The sequence below is a fragment of the Diabrotica virgifera genome, chromosome 1, assembly GCF_917563875.1.
Source record: "Diabrotica virgifera virgifera chromosome 1, PGI_DIABVI_V3a".
NCBI classification, from domain to species: Eukaryota; Metazoa; Arthropoda; class Insecta; order Coleoptera; family Chrysomelidae; genus Diabrotica; species Diabrotica virgifera.
In genome coordinates this window covers 177,909,687-177,926,355 of record NC_065443.1, presented here as the reverse complement: position 1 = coordinate 177,926,355, position 16,669 = coordinate 177,909,687, and the positions used below count along the sequence as shown (strand labels likewise).

The 16,669-nt window shown below is 35.7% G+C and overlaps 1 protein-coding gene and 1 long non-coding RNA gene across 2 annotated transcripts; both read left to right on the top strand.

Annotated features, from left to right (window-relative positions):
* Nucleotides 1–267: 267 nt before the first annotated feature.
* Nucleotides 268–7,870, top strand: LOC126878904 (uncharacterized). The gene is made up of 2 exons (XR_007695867.1): nucleotides 268–6,588; nucleotides 7,073–7,870. It is a non-coding gene; the product is annotated as an uncharacterized LOC126878904 (long non-coding RNA).
* A 2,974-nt stretch (nucleotides 7,871–10,844) lies between these two features.
* Nucleotides 10,845–15,821, top strand: LOC126878902 (uncharacterized). Its single transcript, XM_050641797.1, has 2 exons — nucleotides 10,845–10,982; nucleotides 15,487–15,821. The coding sequence occupies exons 1-2, from the start codon at nucleotides 10,909–10,911 to the stop codon at nucleotides 15,626–15,628; spliced, it is 216 nt and encodes a 71-aa protein (XP_050497754.1). The 5' UTR covers nucleotides 10,845–10,908; the 3' UTR covers nucleotides 15,629–15,821.
* The last annotated feature ends 848 nt before the right edge of the window (nucleotides 15,822–16,669 follow it).

Sequence of the window (16,669 nt, the reverse complement as noted above, 5' to 3'; positions counted from 1 at the left end):
TGAAACGAGCGTTTCGTATAGAATCGAATAGAAATATGCTTTATTGTCATGAAAAATTTAACAATTTTATAGACAAAGCTTACAAGAGGCATAAATAAAAACAATAACAAATACAATTTACTAAAATTATATAAATCGTCAATATAAATAAAATATAATGAAGTGAAACAAAAAACAGTAACTATGTTACAATTTTAAAAAAATTGCAAATTGCATAATCTACCTTAAGAAATTTAATAAGTTAAGTTAAGCTGCTGCATATGACACTCAAATATAGATTAAAATTCTACTTATAAATAAGAATACTGTAATTTCTTAGTTATTGGTTAAGAAACACTGTTATTGAATAATATGGTCTTTCAGATAGATAGCCTTTTGTCATTTTACGGAACTTGGGGAAAGATGTTGCAGATTTAAGTTGTAGAGGGAGATGGTTGTATATGTATAGTTTTTTTTGCAGTTGCATTATGTTCAGGTTGACATCAGGAAAAAGTTAACTATTCAAAAATGGGTGGAAATGCATAATTGCACTGTAAAGTGCCATAAATGCATCCAAAATTGCATAAATATAAAAATAAAGTCAAAATCAGAATACTAAGGAACAAAATTTATTATTTGGGGGGTTTTGGGGTGACTGAATACGATTACGCAATCAGAACTGACCCCCGGATTACCTGGTGCCCAAGGTCAGTACAAGAGACGTCATCTTCTGGAGTTTCGATGGTTTTCGGCATTAAATCGATGCAAACGGATTACTCACCGGTTTTAGGGGTCACTAAGTACTAATATGCCATCAGAATTGACCTCCGGAGTACCTGGTGCACAGGGTCGCTACTAAGGCACGTCATCTTCTGGAGTTTCGAGGGATTTCGGCACTAAATTGATGCAACTGGACTATTCGGGGGTTTTTGAGGTGGTTGAACACGAATATGCCATCACAACAGACCTCTGGATCACCTGGTGCCCAAGGTCACTACAAGGGACGTCATCTTCTGGACTTACGCGTGCTTTCAGTACGTATTAAATTAATACAAACGGAATACTTACGGGTTTCTGGGATCGCTAAACACGAGTATGCCATCAGAATTGAATTCGTTCAGGAGTACCTGGTGCCCTGGATCTCTACTAAGGCACGTAGTCTTCTGGAGTTTCGAGTGTTTTCGGCATTAAATTGATGTAAACGGATTACTCACGGGTTTTTTGGGGTCGGTAAACACGAATATGATATCAGAACTGAACTCCGGAGTACCTGGTGCTCAGGGTCGCTACTTGGGCACGTCATCTTCTGGGGTTTCGAGGGTTTTCGGCATTTAATCGATGCAAATGGATTACTGGAGGGTTTTTGAAGTCGCTTAACACGAATATACCATCAGAACCGACCAACTGTGCACCTGGAGCCCAAGGTCACTGCAAGGGACGTTGCTTATAGGTATAGGAACACATTACTTATAGGTTTTTGGGGATGCTGAACACGAATACCCAATCAGAACAAACACAGGAGGACCTGATGCCGAAGGCATTTCATCTTCTGGAATTTCAAAAGTTTTAGATACTCAATTGATGCAAACAGATTACTCATGGGTTTTTGGGGTTGCTAAACACAAATACGCCATCAGAAGAGACACCGGAGCACCTGGGCCTAATGCACGTTATCCTCTGGAGTTTTGAGGGCTTTTGGCATTAAATCGATTCAAACGGATTTTTGGGGTTGCTGAAGACAAATACGCCGCCAGAACAAACACCGGAGCACCTGACGCCTAAGGTATATCATCTTATGGAGTTTAGAAAAATTTTGGTACTAAATTGATGTAAACGAATTGCTCATGGGTTTTTGGGTTTGCGGAATACGAACTCTACTATGTTGATCTATTTATTTTTTTATATCAGTGTTATTATGCGTTGACGTTATTAGTAATTACCGTAATCACAAGATACTCCAGAATTCCTCATGTAAGCCATATTCGTGTTCAACAACCCCAAAACCAAAAAGTAATCCATTTTCCATCAATTTAGTACCGAAAACTCTCGAAACTCCAAAAAGTAACGTGCTTTATGCACCAAGTGCTTCGGTGTCTGTTCTGATGGCGTTTTCGTGTTCAGGTACCTCAGGAACCCATGAGTAATCCGTTTTCATCAATTTAGTACCGAAAAGACTCGAAACTCCAGAAGATGACCTGCCTTAGGCACCAGATGCGGTGTGGGTTGGGTCTAATGGCATATTCATGTTCAGCAACCCCAAAAACTCAAGAGTAATGCGTTTGCACTAATTTAGTACCGAAAACTATCGAAACTACAAAAGATAACGTGCCTTAGGCACCAGGTGCTCCGGTGTGTGTTCTGATGGCGTATTTATGTTCAGAAACCCCAAAAATCCATGAGTTATCCATTTGTATCCATTGGCATTTGGCCCCCATTTTGATGGTGGGCAGGCCCGGGTTTACCCCTACTAGCGCCCTAGGCCCAGCTGTTTTTACCGCCCTGCCTCCCTCATCCACTCCTCTCCCTGTAGCTGGCCCCCTGCCCAGTGATGAAACACTCATTTAAAAAAAAATAAAGGGAGGGATGACTCAAGTTAAAGAGGAATCGTCGAAAGCTTTTATTTTCAATCTTACAAAATTAAGACCATTTCTGGCATAAGTTGAGTATTAATATAATAACAAGCAAACAAAAAAAGAAGAAAATACCATTGTTTCACCAATCACCAAGGTTACATTGCTTTACGCCTAGCTTTTTGACGGGCAAAATCATCAATGAGGTCTTCATACGCAATTCTTTTGGTGATGCGCTGCTCAATATTAAGAAGGGATAACGCTGTCAATCTTTCAGTTCCCATTGTTGACCGAAGGTAATTCTTGACGCGTCGCAAGGTTGAAAATGAGCGTTCTCCGGAACAGTTTGAGACAGGTGAGGAGAGAATAATACGGAGTGCTATGTCAATGTTCGGGCACATTTCTAGAGCACCATTTTCATAAAGAAATTTAGAGTCCGGAAATACTTGAGGTTTTTTTCACTTTTTGGTCACCTGTTATCTCCCAAAGCGATGGCTCACATTGGCCCAAATAAGCTTGCAGATAAAAACATTCATCAGTTAATGATATTTCGAGATCATTTGGGTATAAGGTCACTAGGTGATTAGCTTTTTCTGTAATGACATCGGAGGTCTGTAAGTCAGTGTTCTCAAAAAACCCAAAAATTGAATGAATGTCACTATATTTATCAGCGCGTTTACGTAGCTCAGTGCTTAACTTGTCCCGAGAAGCAAATAATATAATGGAATCGACGTTTAATCAAAAGTAACGCGTAAATAACTCGAGAATGTTGATATTCCCACCTTCACACTCCACCAAACGCGATTGCTTCAATTCCATGCAACGCAAGGCAACTCCTACCGATAGGTAGCGTAAGTGTAACAGTGTAAGTACAGGAATCATCGTGGTATTGACGTATTGTTTGTTTTCTCGCGTCTCGGCATTCCTTCCTTCCCCCGCGTTTTCATTAGTCGCCCTCAAATTTCTGTCCCATTGAATTGAAAACATCTGAAATTTTGCGCCCCTCAAAATCTTGCGCTCTAGGCTCAGGCCTAGTCGGCCTTATGGGAAACCTGGCCCTGATGGTGGGGAAGGGGTGGTGGGTTAAAATTACGTTATTAAGTATTACTAGTCTCATGAGCCACTCTCTCAAGCTACTTCTTAAGATAATTCTTAATATAATCAAGCAGAAATGTGAAGAGACAATGGGAAACAAACAATTCGGTTTCAGAGAAGGATTGGGAACAAGGGAAGCTTTGTTCTCAATGTTAACATTACTTCAACGATCATGGGAAGTACAGAAACCAATTTACGTCTGCTTTATAGATTTTGAGAAGGCGTTTGATAGAGTTCAACATAATAGGTTGTTTGAATATCTAGAAATGATTGGAATAGACGATAAAGATCTGAGACTTTTACAACATCTATATTGGTATCAAGAAGCTTCTATTCTGGTAGACGGCAAAGAAACAGACAAAATTTGCATTCAAAGAGGTGTCAGACAGGGTTGTGTGTTATCCCCAACTTTGTTTAACGTATACTCAGAAATAATTTTTAATGAAGCCTTGGAAGGACAATGTGGAGTTCGAATCGGGGGAGAAACTATTAGCAACATCAGATATGCAGACGACACCGCGATCATGGCTGAAAATATCGAAGATCTTCAATTCCTTATAGATCGAGTCGCTAGAGAATGCTCCAATAACGGACTTAACATAAATGCAACAAAGACAAAGTTACTTGTGGTTAGTAAACAAGACGTCGGCCCTATGCAACTAATTGTCAATGATGAATCAATAACAAAAGTTAACCATTTTAAATACCTAGGATGTTGGATAAACGAGACACTAAATCGGATGAAGAAATTAAAACTCGTATAGAAATTGCAAGAGGAGCATTTATGAAACTTAGATCTATTCTGAGCAACTCTCAGCTGAACTTACAACTAAGAATCAAGTTCCTAAAATGTTATGTGTATCCTGTATTACTATATGGATGTGAAACCTGGATCATGAAGGTTAACATGATGAACAAATTAGAAGCCTTTGAGATGTGGTCGTATCGTAGAATGCTCAGAATATCTTGGGTTCAACGCATTTCAAACAGAGAAGTCTTAAACAGAGTAGGTCAAGGCGAAGGTGACTTAATGAAGATGATAAAAAAGAGAAAACTTGAATATCTGGAGCATAGAATGAGAGGTAGCAGATACAGGATGCTGCAGTTAATACTCAATGGAAAGATCGACGGAAAAAGAGGAATTGGTCGAAAGAAATATTCATGGCTCCGAAACCTTCGTCAATGGACTGGCTTATCAGCAGATCAATTGTTACATGCCACACAAGATCGAGAACGATATCGGCAAATTGTTATGGAAGCTACCCACGCCTTAAAATTTGGGCACGGTACTTAAAGAAGAAGAAGTCTCATTTGTTAATCACATAGAACTTAAAAAGTGAAATAAATTGAATTCTGTTAGTGAGAGGGGGTACCTTTTAATTTATTTATCCTGTCCATAAGTGGAAACTTTGATGCGCCACTGTCGACGCATGTGCGTCACTAAAACGTGACGGCATAGTGTTCATACATTTACTTTTAGGTTCTACTATTTAAGTTTAGGCTCTTATCGTGCCTAAAATGACTAGCAAATTTCACCTATACCGGCTATTAGTGTAATAGCGCGCGAATTCAGTCTTATTCGGCTACGCCAGCCGCTACGTCCACTATTTTTTACTCGGAACGCAAAATACTCTTTGTTTATAACACTTCTGTTTAAACAATTTGTAATATTTTTTCTAGCTAAAAATTTTGTTGAAAACTTTGTCTTTTCTTATAAAAGACTGGTTAATTTCAGCTCTTAATGTTGTTAAGTAACGTAACAGTGATTTAAAAAAAAAGTCAGTCAGGGTGGTATGACTTTTAATTTTTTTTAAGTTGTGTATTTTAATCAGCTTTCCGTATTTTTTATTGCCATTTAATTTAATCTAATTTCCACGGAGTTTTGTAATTGTTTATAAGCTTAAAAAGTGCTATTTATTAACAAATAATTTTGATTACATAAATGTAACTTTTTTTTAAATTTTTTTCATAGGCTATTAGTATACATTTCATCTTAACGAAGGAAATAAGCCCCAGATCATTGAAATCCATTCAGCCAAATTAACTGGACCAGACTCAGAAATTAGCTCGTTTTTCAAAAAATTTTATAAACAAATTCAATTTCGCAAAAACTATTTAACAGATCTAGACCATTTTTTGCACACCATTCAAACGCTATAATACCCTCAAGTTTATATACATTTAAACAAATTTTAATCAGCAATAAAATTGTTATTAACAATATCCAAAAACAGCGATTTTGTCGGCCGTTTTGCAATAACTTTTTTATTTATTAACCGATTTTCATTTAGCGTATCTCATTCTATGTATATTTTTTGTCTGAAAAAGTTACCTGTGAACGTCAAAACTCTAAATAAACAAGTTTTTTAAGTTATGAGCAAAAACTAAGTTTGACGTTTTTGTTGTTAATTTAATTTAAAAATTGTTCCACAAAAAAAATTGATGAATCCCAAGATGGAACATCTCATTCTACACATTTCAACTATCAAACCCTGTTCTTTCAGTTATATCGAGTAAAAACCTAACTTAATTGGTCTATATCTCAATCACGAACGTCACAATGTAACGATAAGCGTTCTAATCGTTACTAAAATATTTATTCCGATAGGAACTAGGTATACAACCAACTATACAGCGAGTTGTTTGAAGTGTTGCGTTGATTTTCGGTGCGACTTGATGGAATAACTGGTAACATTGGAATTGTTAAGTTGGCAATCTGTCAAGGAATTTCCGCCGAACGTGGTTGACAGAAGTGAAAGGCTTCACTCTTTCGAAGGATTTGGTAGAAATCGCATCTCCAATGACCGGTGATTCTATCTAGAATAGAATTTATGTTAAAATTTGGTTTTATGTGAATGCTGAATATAAGTTAGAAGTTGTGGTTTTTTTTTGGTTTTGGTGAAGTATAGGAGAGGAGTTTCGTTGCTTTTTACAGCATCACCGGGTATGTAGAAATATCTTTCTATTTTTTTCCCTTTCTAAAAAAACCATACCATCTTTTCCTAATACGAGATTTATATCATATTAAAATAAATGTTACACTTCAATAAGTAGATTTTCCATGCTTCACTACGTCTAATCTATGTTCTGCAGATTAAAAAAATTCTGAAAATTACATTTTCACTCCAAATAAGTTTAAAAATCCATGACATTTTCATTTTCGCATTTAGCTAATTCTGTAAAGTAATCTTTTATTACAATATTAAAATTTATTTCTTCAAATACATACTTCCTTACATGTGTTCAAAAGCCTATTTCAAGTGAAAGTCGTACCAAGGTCAATGATATGGCACGTATACACATCAAAACGTCACTTTTTTTAGTTTTTTCCTGTCAAGTTCGGATAAGGTTTTATACCTTTTTGTAAAGGCCCCCTGTCATATGTACTAAAAAGAAACCAGCTAATCACCGGTTTTGTTTTCTTTTAGTCATTGGAGAAGAAGGAGTCCAAGTTGTCAGTAATTTTTTCTTTTAAATGGAAACATAATAAGTTGGGAATTTTGGGTCAAGTTTGTTGGATTTTTTGCATGGAATTTTTGTTGAGTTTCTGGTACTAGGAAGTACCTCGTCGAGACAAGTACCCTCCACCCCTAAGGTTGGGAAAACCTGGAAAATACCGTACTTGGGTCTCTTCCGATCATCACCCTCGAAGGAGGCTGGATGAGAAACACACCTTCACTTGTGTAGAAGCAACAGGTTTTATAATTAAAATTTGCATGTCAATTTATTTAATAATACCTTTAAATTTTACTCTTTTTGTCAATAACTGTTAACTTACTTTAATAATAATATATTTTCATTTTTCTTAAAATATAATTAACCTAATAACATTCAATATTTTCGATAAATTTAATCTTTCCACTGTTTTTATCATTTGTTTACAATAGTTTGAAGGTTGTAAACCATCTTGTTGTAAGAGTGTTGTGCACAATATTCGGGAGTTTAGAACCTTATTTTATAACCTATTTAATAAAATTTATTTCATCGGTCAGGTATTGTCACTTCCGATCAGATACGAGATTGTCAGCCAATCTTGTATCCCTCATTAATCATAAGTTTGTACACACTGTTTGATAGAATTAATTTCTTACATATTTTTCATATTGTAAAACCTGCGTTATCGACAGGAACGTACTAGCCTAGTACGTCCGGTAGTTTAGCTAATTGTGTAAAAATTGTATATAGGGGCTATAGGTATTTTATTTGATTAAATTTGGTTGTACATACTTATATGTTTTATTATCCTACCATTTTAATAGTATCTATTAATAGTATTAGTTAGGTGCAGCAATACAAGTCACTCGGCGAAGAATTCATTCAATCCTTCCCTGGCGCCCGCATACGTTCTCAGTAATATCTTCTCGGTCAGTAGTTCTCTTCCTTTTCATTACCCCTTATACTAATTTATTTTCTTTATCATTTACGTATTTCATTAGGTACCGTCTTAGTAGGGCATGCAAATTGGCCTAATCCTCCCTTGAGCCCTACTGATAAAGTCTCTTGAATTACCAGCTAGCCTATTTCCGAAAAACTTTAGTCATTTATTAAGCTACCCCACTCAAACAGAAAACCAATTCGTTACAACAACCCAAAAAAAAATTATATTCACCCCTGCTCGCCACCCCTTTGTCCCCCACGCAGTGTTCCGCCCCTTGACATTTTGCTTAGTTACGTCATTATCTAATTATTCCCAAATTTTGGTGGACTATCTCGATCACGCATGTCACAAAAAACCCCTTAAAATTTTTATATTTACCTCTGCTCGCCACCCCTATGTCTTCCACGCAGCGTTTCGCCCCTGGACATTTTGCTTAGTTACGTCATTATCTACTTATTCCCAAATTTGGTGGACTATCTCGATCACGAACGTCACAAAAAAACCCATAAAATTTTTATATTCACCCCTGCTCGCCACCCCTTTGTCCCCCACGCAGTGTTCCGCCCCTTGACATTTTGCTTAGTTACGTCATTATCTAATTATTCCCAAATTTTGGTGGACTATCTCGATCACGAACGTCACAAAAAACCCCTTAAAATTTTTATATTTACCTCTGCTCGCCACCCCTTTGTCTTCCACGCAGCGTTTCGCCCCTGGACATTTTGCTTAGTTACGTCATTATCTACTTATTCCCAAATTTGGTGGACTATCTCGATCACGAACGTCACAAAAAACCCATAAAATTTTTATATTCACCCCTGCTCGTCACCCCTTTGTCCCCCACGCAGTGTTCCACCGATGGAGATTTTACTAGTTACGCCATGATCTACTTATTTCCAAATTTTGGTGTACTATCTGTATCACGAACGTCACAAAAACCCCATATAATTTTTATATTCACCTCTGCCCATTTGGCCCCCACACAGCGTTCCGCCCCTGGAGATTTTATTAATTTTTATTAAGAGGAACCAGTAGCGATCAACAGGTAGCGAAAACGCGTTCCAAGATTGCGGCTGTAATTTTGAATATTTTTTCGAGATATTTGGCACACGTATTCGTAATATAATAAAGAATGGCGGTACAGAGCCCAATTTGAAAAATATATTAATATGTGGAAATTACTCTGTAATTAAATACAATATTAAAAAAAAGAGCCTGTACCGCCATTAAGAAGAAAAAAAATACACTTTCTTCAAATAAACTTTTTTATCCGATGCCTAGATTTTGTTCATTTTGGAACTACTAATGAAATAAAAAGTTTTAGTAGTTCCAAAATGACACAAAATCTAGGCATCGGATAAAAAAGTTTATTTGAAGAAAGTGTATTCTTTTGTTCTTCTTAATGGCGGTACAGGCTCGTTTTACTTTATCGTACTATATACGTAGTATAGTATAATAGATAAAGTTATAGGATCGTGCAAAAAATTTTTTTTCAGATTTCAATTTTTTTCGACGTTTTGAGTCCCCATGAGTCTAAAAAGCAAATAAAAAAACATGTCGGAAGTATGTACGTACGTATGTACGTATGTCGCCACCGCCCAGCAAAAACTACCGGACCGTTTTCGATGAAATTCGGTATGAGTAAGTTTAAGAGAATTTTGTCGAGAAACTAAGGTTTTAAAAAAAACTTCTCAAAGGAGGCCGAAATAGGGGGTTATTTAGGGCCTATTTTTGCAAATTTTGACCGATTTAACTCAAAGCTAACTCATCGATAGGTAAATAGAAATACGGAATTTGACGTTTCCAAATTCAAAATGGCAGCCAACATGGCCGACCGCCCATCCGACACATTTCCCTACCTATCTAAAAACTTGTTTAAGATAAGTTTAATTTGAAAAAGGCGTTATATAGCCTAAAGATAGGGCTATAAGAAGAATATTATCGTTTTTCAGAAAAAGTTATTGGTTGCCTATATTTAAGGGGTCAAAATTTGACATAACTTTGAACTAGACTTTCTCAAAAATGGCTCCAAGGAATTTGTTTATTTTTTGATATATTTTTGAAATCCTATCGGTTAATTGAATGACATTATTGAATTGTGATATATGAGTATATGAGTATATTGAGAATATTGAGTTATAAATTTTCTATAAAAAAATATACGAGTGCCCGTAACTTCCTTTGTAATAAAAACTAATTTTTTATTTATTATTATTTATTATTACAATAAATTTTACTTAAAATGTGGCTTCCGGTTGAACCGGAAATAAAAAAAATCTTAATTTTTGTATATTTTTACATATTTTGAAATAATGCAAAATTACTTTTCCAATGACATAAAACTCGTTGCTGTAGCTCAAAAACTCGAAAAGTTACAGTAAATAGAAATTTTGCTATAATCTTGTGTGTCCTCTCTCACGCGATCATAGCAGAGCATTATTATAGGGCAGTCAATGAGGGTATTTGGCTCCGAATTCCATCCTACTACATCGATATACTTGATATTTTCACAATAAGTAGGGAATAGCTCAAGAAACAAAATCTACACTATATACTATGGCGCTTTTATCTTGGGGCGGTTCCCACCCCTTCAAGGGGGTGGAAAATTTGTTGGTCAAAATAAGCACGGGAGTGGCTAGAGAACCTATTTCTAAGCAAAAACTGGTCTATACTTTTTTTTGAGAACTCAATAATTTTTGAGTTATGCTTAATTGAAAATTGGCCATTTTCATTGAAAAATGACACCTTTTCGGACGGTTTTTTGTGAATACCTTAAAAACTATGCATCGAACTAAAAACACTATATAAAACATTTTTTAGGTCATAAATAAATAACAAAGAGATTCGTTCCTTCGTAAATGTTCTATTTATAATACAAAAAGAGATATGGTAGGTGAAAAGAGTTTGTTTTGTGGTGCATGCTCAAATTGGTGTATTCAACTTGAAATAACAGAGGAACGGTAGGTTTTAGGTGTATAATGCTACCAACGCCTTTTGTAGTGTTTGAAAAAAGCCTTAAAACGAGCACCATTAAATGCCGCTTACATTCAAACTAAGCGCGATACGGTGCAAAAAAATATATGACTAATGTACTTTAACACTAGAAAGTCTGGCTTAGTATACCTACCTAGAAAGCCCGAAGGGATCATTTTGGCCCCATTGTTGACAGATGACGCTACTAAATAGTGTTTTTCCGATTAAAGCGATATCTATCAATAATTCGAAAAAATGTCTCCAATGAAAGTTGCTTATTTTTACGTAGGAAATCCAAATCTGCAATAACAAATGGGGGCTCCTATTTAAGATTTTAAAAATTACCCCCACCCAACCTCCACCCCTTGAAAAATATTGAACACGTATTTTTTGGTTTTTTATTTGGAACTGCATTTCTCGAGATATTAGACCGTTTCTATAATTTACCTATGGTATCACGATAAATCGTATTTTCCGATTATATCTATCTATCCACAATTCGAAAAAATGTCTCGAATATAAGTTACTTATTTTTACGTAAGCAATCCAAATATGCAATAATAAATGGGGGTTTCCATTTAAGATTTTAAAGTTACCCCCACGCCACCTCCAGGGGATGAAGTGGAGGGGTCGTGTTTAGTGTCATTGGATAGAATTTTTGAAAAATATTACACACGTATTTTTCAGTTTTTCGATCCAATCTTCATTTCGCGAATTATTCAATCGTCCTGCGAATTATTCGTTCGTCCCAGGAGATGAGTTCCATCTTGGGCACCAGGTACCTTGGAGACCATCGTCGTCATAAAATTCGTGTTCAGTGACCTCCAAAACCCCCAAGTATAAAAATTGAACTCATTTCCGTCAATATCTTTTGAGTTCTAAATTTTTCATTTTCCATCTCTTCGAGATGCACTTTGAAATGCATTTTTTCATGCACAAAAATTTTTGCCGAAGATAAATTTAGTTCACAAAATAACCTGACACTCTCTCGAATAGAATGCATAAAGTTGCATGACGTCGGCAATAGAATGCATCATCTTACTGCACAAAATTTCTAGGTTTTGGGCTTTTTAGTGCTTTATTGCTTCGTCTAGATATCATCTGCGTATTCCATATCTGCTAGTTTCTTGTTCTGAAGGGAGTTCCAAGGGATCCCATTTTTTCTTTCAATTGTTTTTCCAGTATATGATTAAGACATATATTGAAGAGCAAAGGTGACAGTATGCAACCTTGTTTTAAACCTACTTCAATTGGTATTTTATCTGTCATTTGCCCTTTATGCAATACCTGACATGTTTGCTGATACATCATTTTGATTATTCCAATGATCTTAGGAGGTAATTTATTTAGCCTTAAGATTTTCCATAGGGCTGTATGTTTTATGCTGTCGAAGGCTTTGGCAAAGTCTATAAAGGCCATTATCAAGGCTGCGTTCTTCTCTATAGTTTCGTCTATGATGATTCTTGCCGTCGAAATTTGGTCTATACAGGATCTTCCCCTTCTGAAACCCGCTTGTTCTTTTCTGAGAGTTTTGTCTATTATATTGTTGATTCTTTGATGAACAATAAATGCTAATATTTTATTTATGGAACATAACAGTGTTATTTCTCTCCAGTTTTCGCATAGCTGTACGTCCCCTTTTTTGGGAGCTTAACTATAATTCCATTATTCCATTCCGTAGGTAGGATTTCTTCAGCCCATATATCTGCTAATAGTGGTGCTATTAGCTCCACGGTTCTCTCAGTGTCCGCTTTCCAAAGTTCTGCTGTGATATCGTCCATTCCCGCTGCTTTGTTGTTCCTCAGGTGCCGGATTGCTTCAGCTATTTCTTTTATCGTTGGAGTTTCCTCGTTTATCCTTAGATCATTTTCATTTGGCTCTACGTCGTTACCCTCTTGGAACGGCGGCTCATTTTCTTCTTCTGTCATAAGTTCGCTATAGTACTCATGCCATCTTCATTTTTGCTCTTCAGTTGTTGTAAGCAGTTGTCCTTGTTTGTCTTTTAGTGGTTTGCCACTGTTGAAGTTCTTATTTGCAAGACGTTTAGTGGTTCTATATAGCCCTCTCTGATTATTTGTTTCGGCTGCCTCTTCTGCTAAGCGCGCCATCTTCTCTGTCCATTTTCTTTTGTCATTCCTAGCGCTCTTTTTTACTTGTTTATTTGTATCTGCATACTCTTGGGTTATTCTGATTTTATCTTCTAATTTTTGTATTCTATTTAGTTCGGCTTTTAAGTCTTTCCTCTTTTTTATCAGTTGCCATGTGTTACTTAGCCACTCTGATTTCTTTTCTTCGTTGTAGCCCAACAGTTCTTGTGCGGTTTGGTGTACAGTCTCTTTGATCATCTCTCATTTGTTTGCTATATTTGTCTGTGTGCTGTTTACAGTTTCTGTGTTCAACTTTATTTTGTTACTCCACATTTTTTTGGTTTCACTGTCTTTCAGTTGTTGTATATTGTATCTTCTTCGTTTGTTATATTGTTTACTCCCGCTTTTTGCCTTAATTTTTACTTTTATTTCTGCTATTAGTAGGTGGTGATCACTTTCTACATCTGCTGATCTTTTATTTCGTACATCTAGAAGGCTACTTCTCCATTTTTTATTAATCAAAATGTGGTCTATTTGATTTTGCGTTTTATTATCTGGTGATATCCAGCTTATTTTGTGGCAGTCTTTGTGTGGGAAAATCGTTTCTCCAATGACAAGATTGTTTTCTAGGCTAACTTCTATGAGTTTCTCTCCATTGTTGTTTCTATTCCCTAGTCCATATGTTCCCATGCATGTTTCCACTCCCTTGTTGTCTTTGCCAACTTTCGCGTTCAGATCTTCCATAACTACTAGAAAATCCCGTTTGTTCACCTTTCCGATAGTATCTGTTAATTGTTGGTAGAAATTTTCTTTCTCATCTTCTGCGATTACCTCTGTCGGTGCGTAACATTGAATAATGGTAATCTTTCTTATTTGAGAATTGAATGGTGCTACTATTAGTCTGTCTGATATAGGATGCCATTTTATTAGCCCTCTTTTTGCCTCTTTACTTAAAAGAATCCCAACTCCATTCCTCCTGTCTTCTTTTATATCGTTTCCTGAGTGTAACAGCACTCCTCCGTTTGATATTGTTGTCTCTCCTTGCCCAGGCCATCTTATTTCAGATAGCCCCATAATATGTATCCTTAATTCTGCCATTTCTTTTACTACTTGCGCTAGTCTTGACGCTTCATACATGGTCCTGACGTTCCAGGCTCCGATTCTGTAACGTTTTTTGAGTTAAGGTATTATTGGGTTTGTTTTGCTTCGCTTCAGTTTCATTGATTTTAGAGTTTAAAGTGAGTGAGTAATCAGCTCTCTGCACCCGAGAGTCCGTTTCTTCTTCTGTTTCCTGATTGTCCTCTTCATTTGCCAATAATAATCTGTTTTGTTTTTGTATGATTTTTGCATTATATCTAGTAATTCATTTTCTTCCTCGTCTTTATAGTTCCGGGTTTCGTTTCGGCCTTTAGTTTTTTAACTTGTTTGCCTCTGTGAGTTTCTGGGACCTATGATCCCACTTCATTTTCTTCCCGTTCACTTCTAATTTCTGATAACCCACTTTTACGATAGCACCTTTTTTCTTTTCTTCTCTGGCTATATCTCTTATATTTTTCTGGATTTTTTGTTCATTTCTTGTAAGTTCCGAGTCTATGAAAATGTCTTTCCCCTTTAGCTTTGCTTTTTCTTGGAGTATCTTTATTTTGTCATTCCATTCTACCATTTCGACTATACATCTATCTTGTCCTATCTTCTGCGCTCTACGTATCTTTGTTTTCAAAAGTTGTTCTGTCTGAAACACTTTTCCAAAGCTTCTTCGAGTGTATCTTTATTATCGGTATTCGTTGTAAGTCCAGTTATTGTTAGGTTGTTTAGAATTTTTTGTTTTTTCATCATTTCCATCTTGTCCTCCACTTCCTTGATTTTGTTATGTAGTTCTTCTTTTTTTCTCGTCCATTCGTCCTTCATTTGGGTGATTTCCTTCGCCATGCTTTTCATTTCCTCTCGGTTCTTCTGCAGCTCTTTTTTGGTGTCCTTTATGTCCTCTCTCATTTCCCTGATGTCATTTTTAATTTCTCTCTTTATTTGTGCCATATCCTCATGTAGGTCTTTTTTAAGATCGCGCAGCATTTGTTTGAATTCATCCATGCTGGATTCTGGCTGTTTTGCAATTTCTTTATGTTGAGGTGATCTGGCTACTAATTTGCTTTCTCTGAGAAATTTCTGCTCTTCTAAGGCTTTTACCATTCACAAACTAAGTGATGATGTTGTTTAAATTTTCGGATTTGTATTTCCTACGTAATTTACACTTTAAATCAGAGCGATTTTACTTCGAACTTTTCGTTTCACTGCCAGTGCCAGACTCTTTTAAACACCATACTATTCTAAATTCAAATAAACCACAAACACATCACTCTCGAATTAATAGCTTTTACAGGAAATATATATTGTATTCTGATTTTAGGGAAGCTTTGGATAAAGTAAAAATGAAAAGATGCGTATTTCCTAACCCAGGATTTGTATCCCAATTGCAAAGCTACAGAGATATGGGATACACCACTATTAGAAGATATGATCCCAGACTGGCACGATACATGATGAGATAAACTGATCGTCATTATTACAATTCTCTTTGTATCATGATTCACATATCACTTAAAAATATTCACAATTAATGGTAATAATTAATATACAGGGTAGGTACAAACATAAAAATAAGTAAGATCAAATAATTGTGATATTGTTGTCTACGTAATGTATGAAAACACAATGTTGAATAAAATTTTCAGTACATTTTAAGAGCCTTTGATTTTTTTTCTTTCCTCTTATCTTTTAGTGTTATTACAAACAGTTTTTCAGAAGTAATTTCCTATTTAATTCTCCCTTCGCCATTTCCATAATCTTTAATCCAAGAAACATAATATTTTGCTTAGGTGTCTTTCATTTGTATTGATTCTCAAAACCAGGTCTTAAAAGTTTTTTTGGTATTTTTTTTATCACTAAATACGAACACTCGAATTTCACCCTATTTTTCAAAAATTGCCTTTCAATATTGCCCGTTAACAACAAATCAACAATACACTTCAAAAATATAATATGCTAGAATTTTGTTGTTTTCTTTGCACCCATATTTACCTTATATATTAGTTGTTTGTACATACCTTGCGCGGTTTTACGTCCTCAGTTGAAATTATTTGCTAATTCCAAATCATGAAACTAGTATACACTGCGCGTCAGAGAAAACGGGCACCCCAAAATATAGGTCATTTTTGATGTCTCGTGTCTCCTGAACCTGTTGTCCGATTTAAGTATTTTTTTAATATGTTATAGCCTTATTCTTTAACAATATTGCTGTAATCATATTGTTACTAAACAGGTAAATTTTCATTATATACTGGGTGTACGAATCAAAATGTGTTTTTTCTCAAAGTTCGCAACACGCTGTGGAATATTCTAGCATCTATAAAATAATGAAATTAAAACCCAACTATAGCCTCAGGTTTTCTTCTGTTTGTTGATTCATTCGCTTATGTTGGATAATACAAAGGTTAGGTAGGTACTTTAAAAACTAGCCATGTTCTTCATCAGTACAAGGTGTTTCTAAATAAGTGCGGTAAACTTTAAGGGGCAATTCTGCATGAAAAAAT

Excerpts from the sequence above, each read along its gene's own strand:
- LOC126878902 (XM_050641797.1), top strand. The coding sequence starts at position 10,909 with ATGGTAGGTGAAAAGAGTTTGTTTTGTGGTGCATGCTCAAATTGGTGT. Across the intron at positions 10,983-15,486 it reads CTTGAAATAACAGAGGAACG|GGAAGCTTTGGATAAAGTAA; the intron begins GTAGGTTTTAGG and ends TTCTGATTTTAG.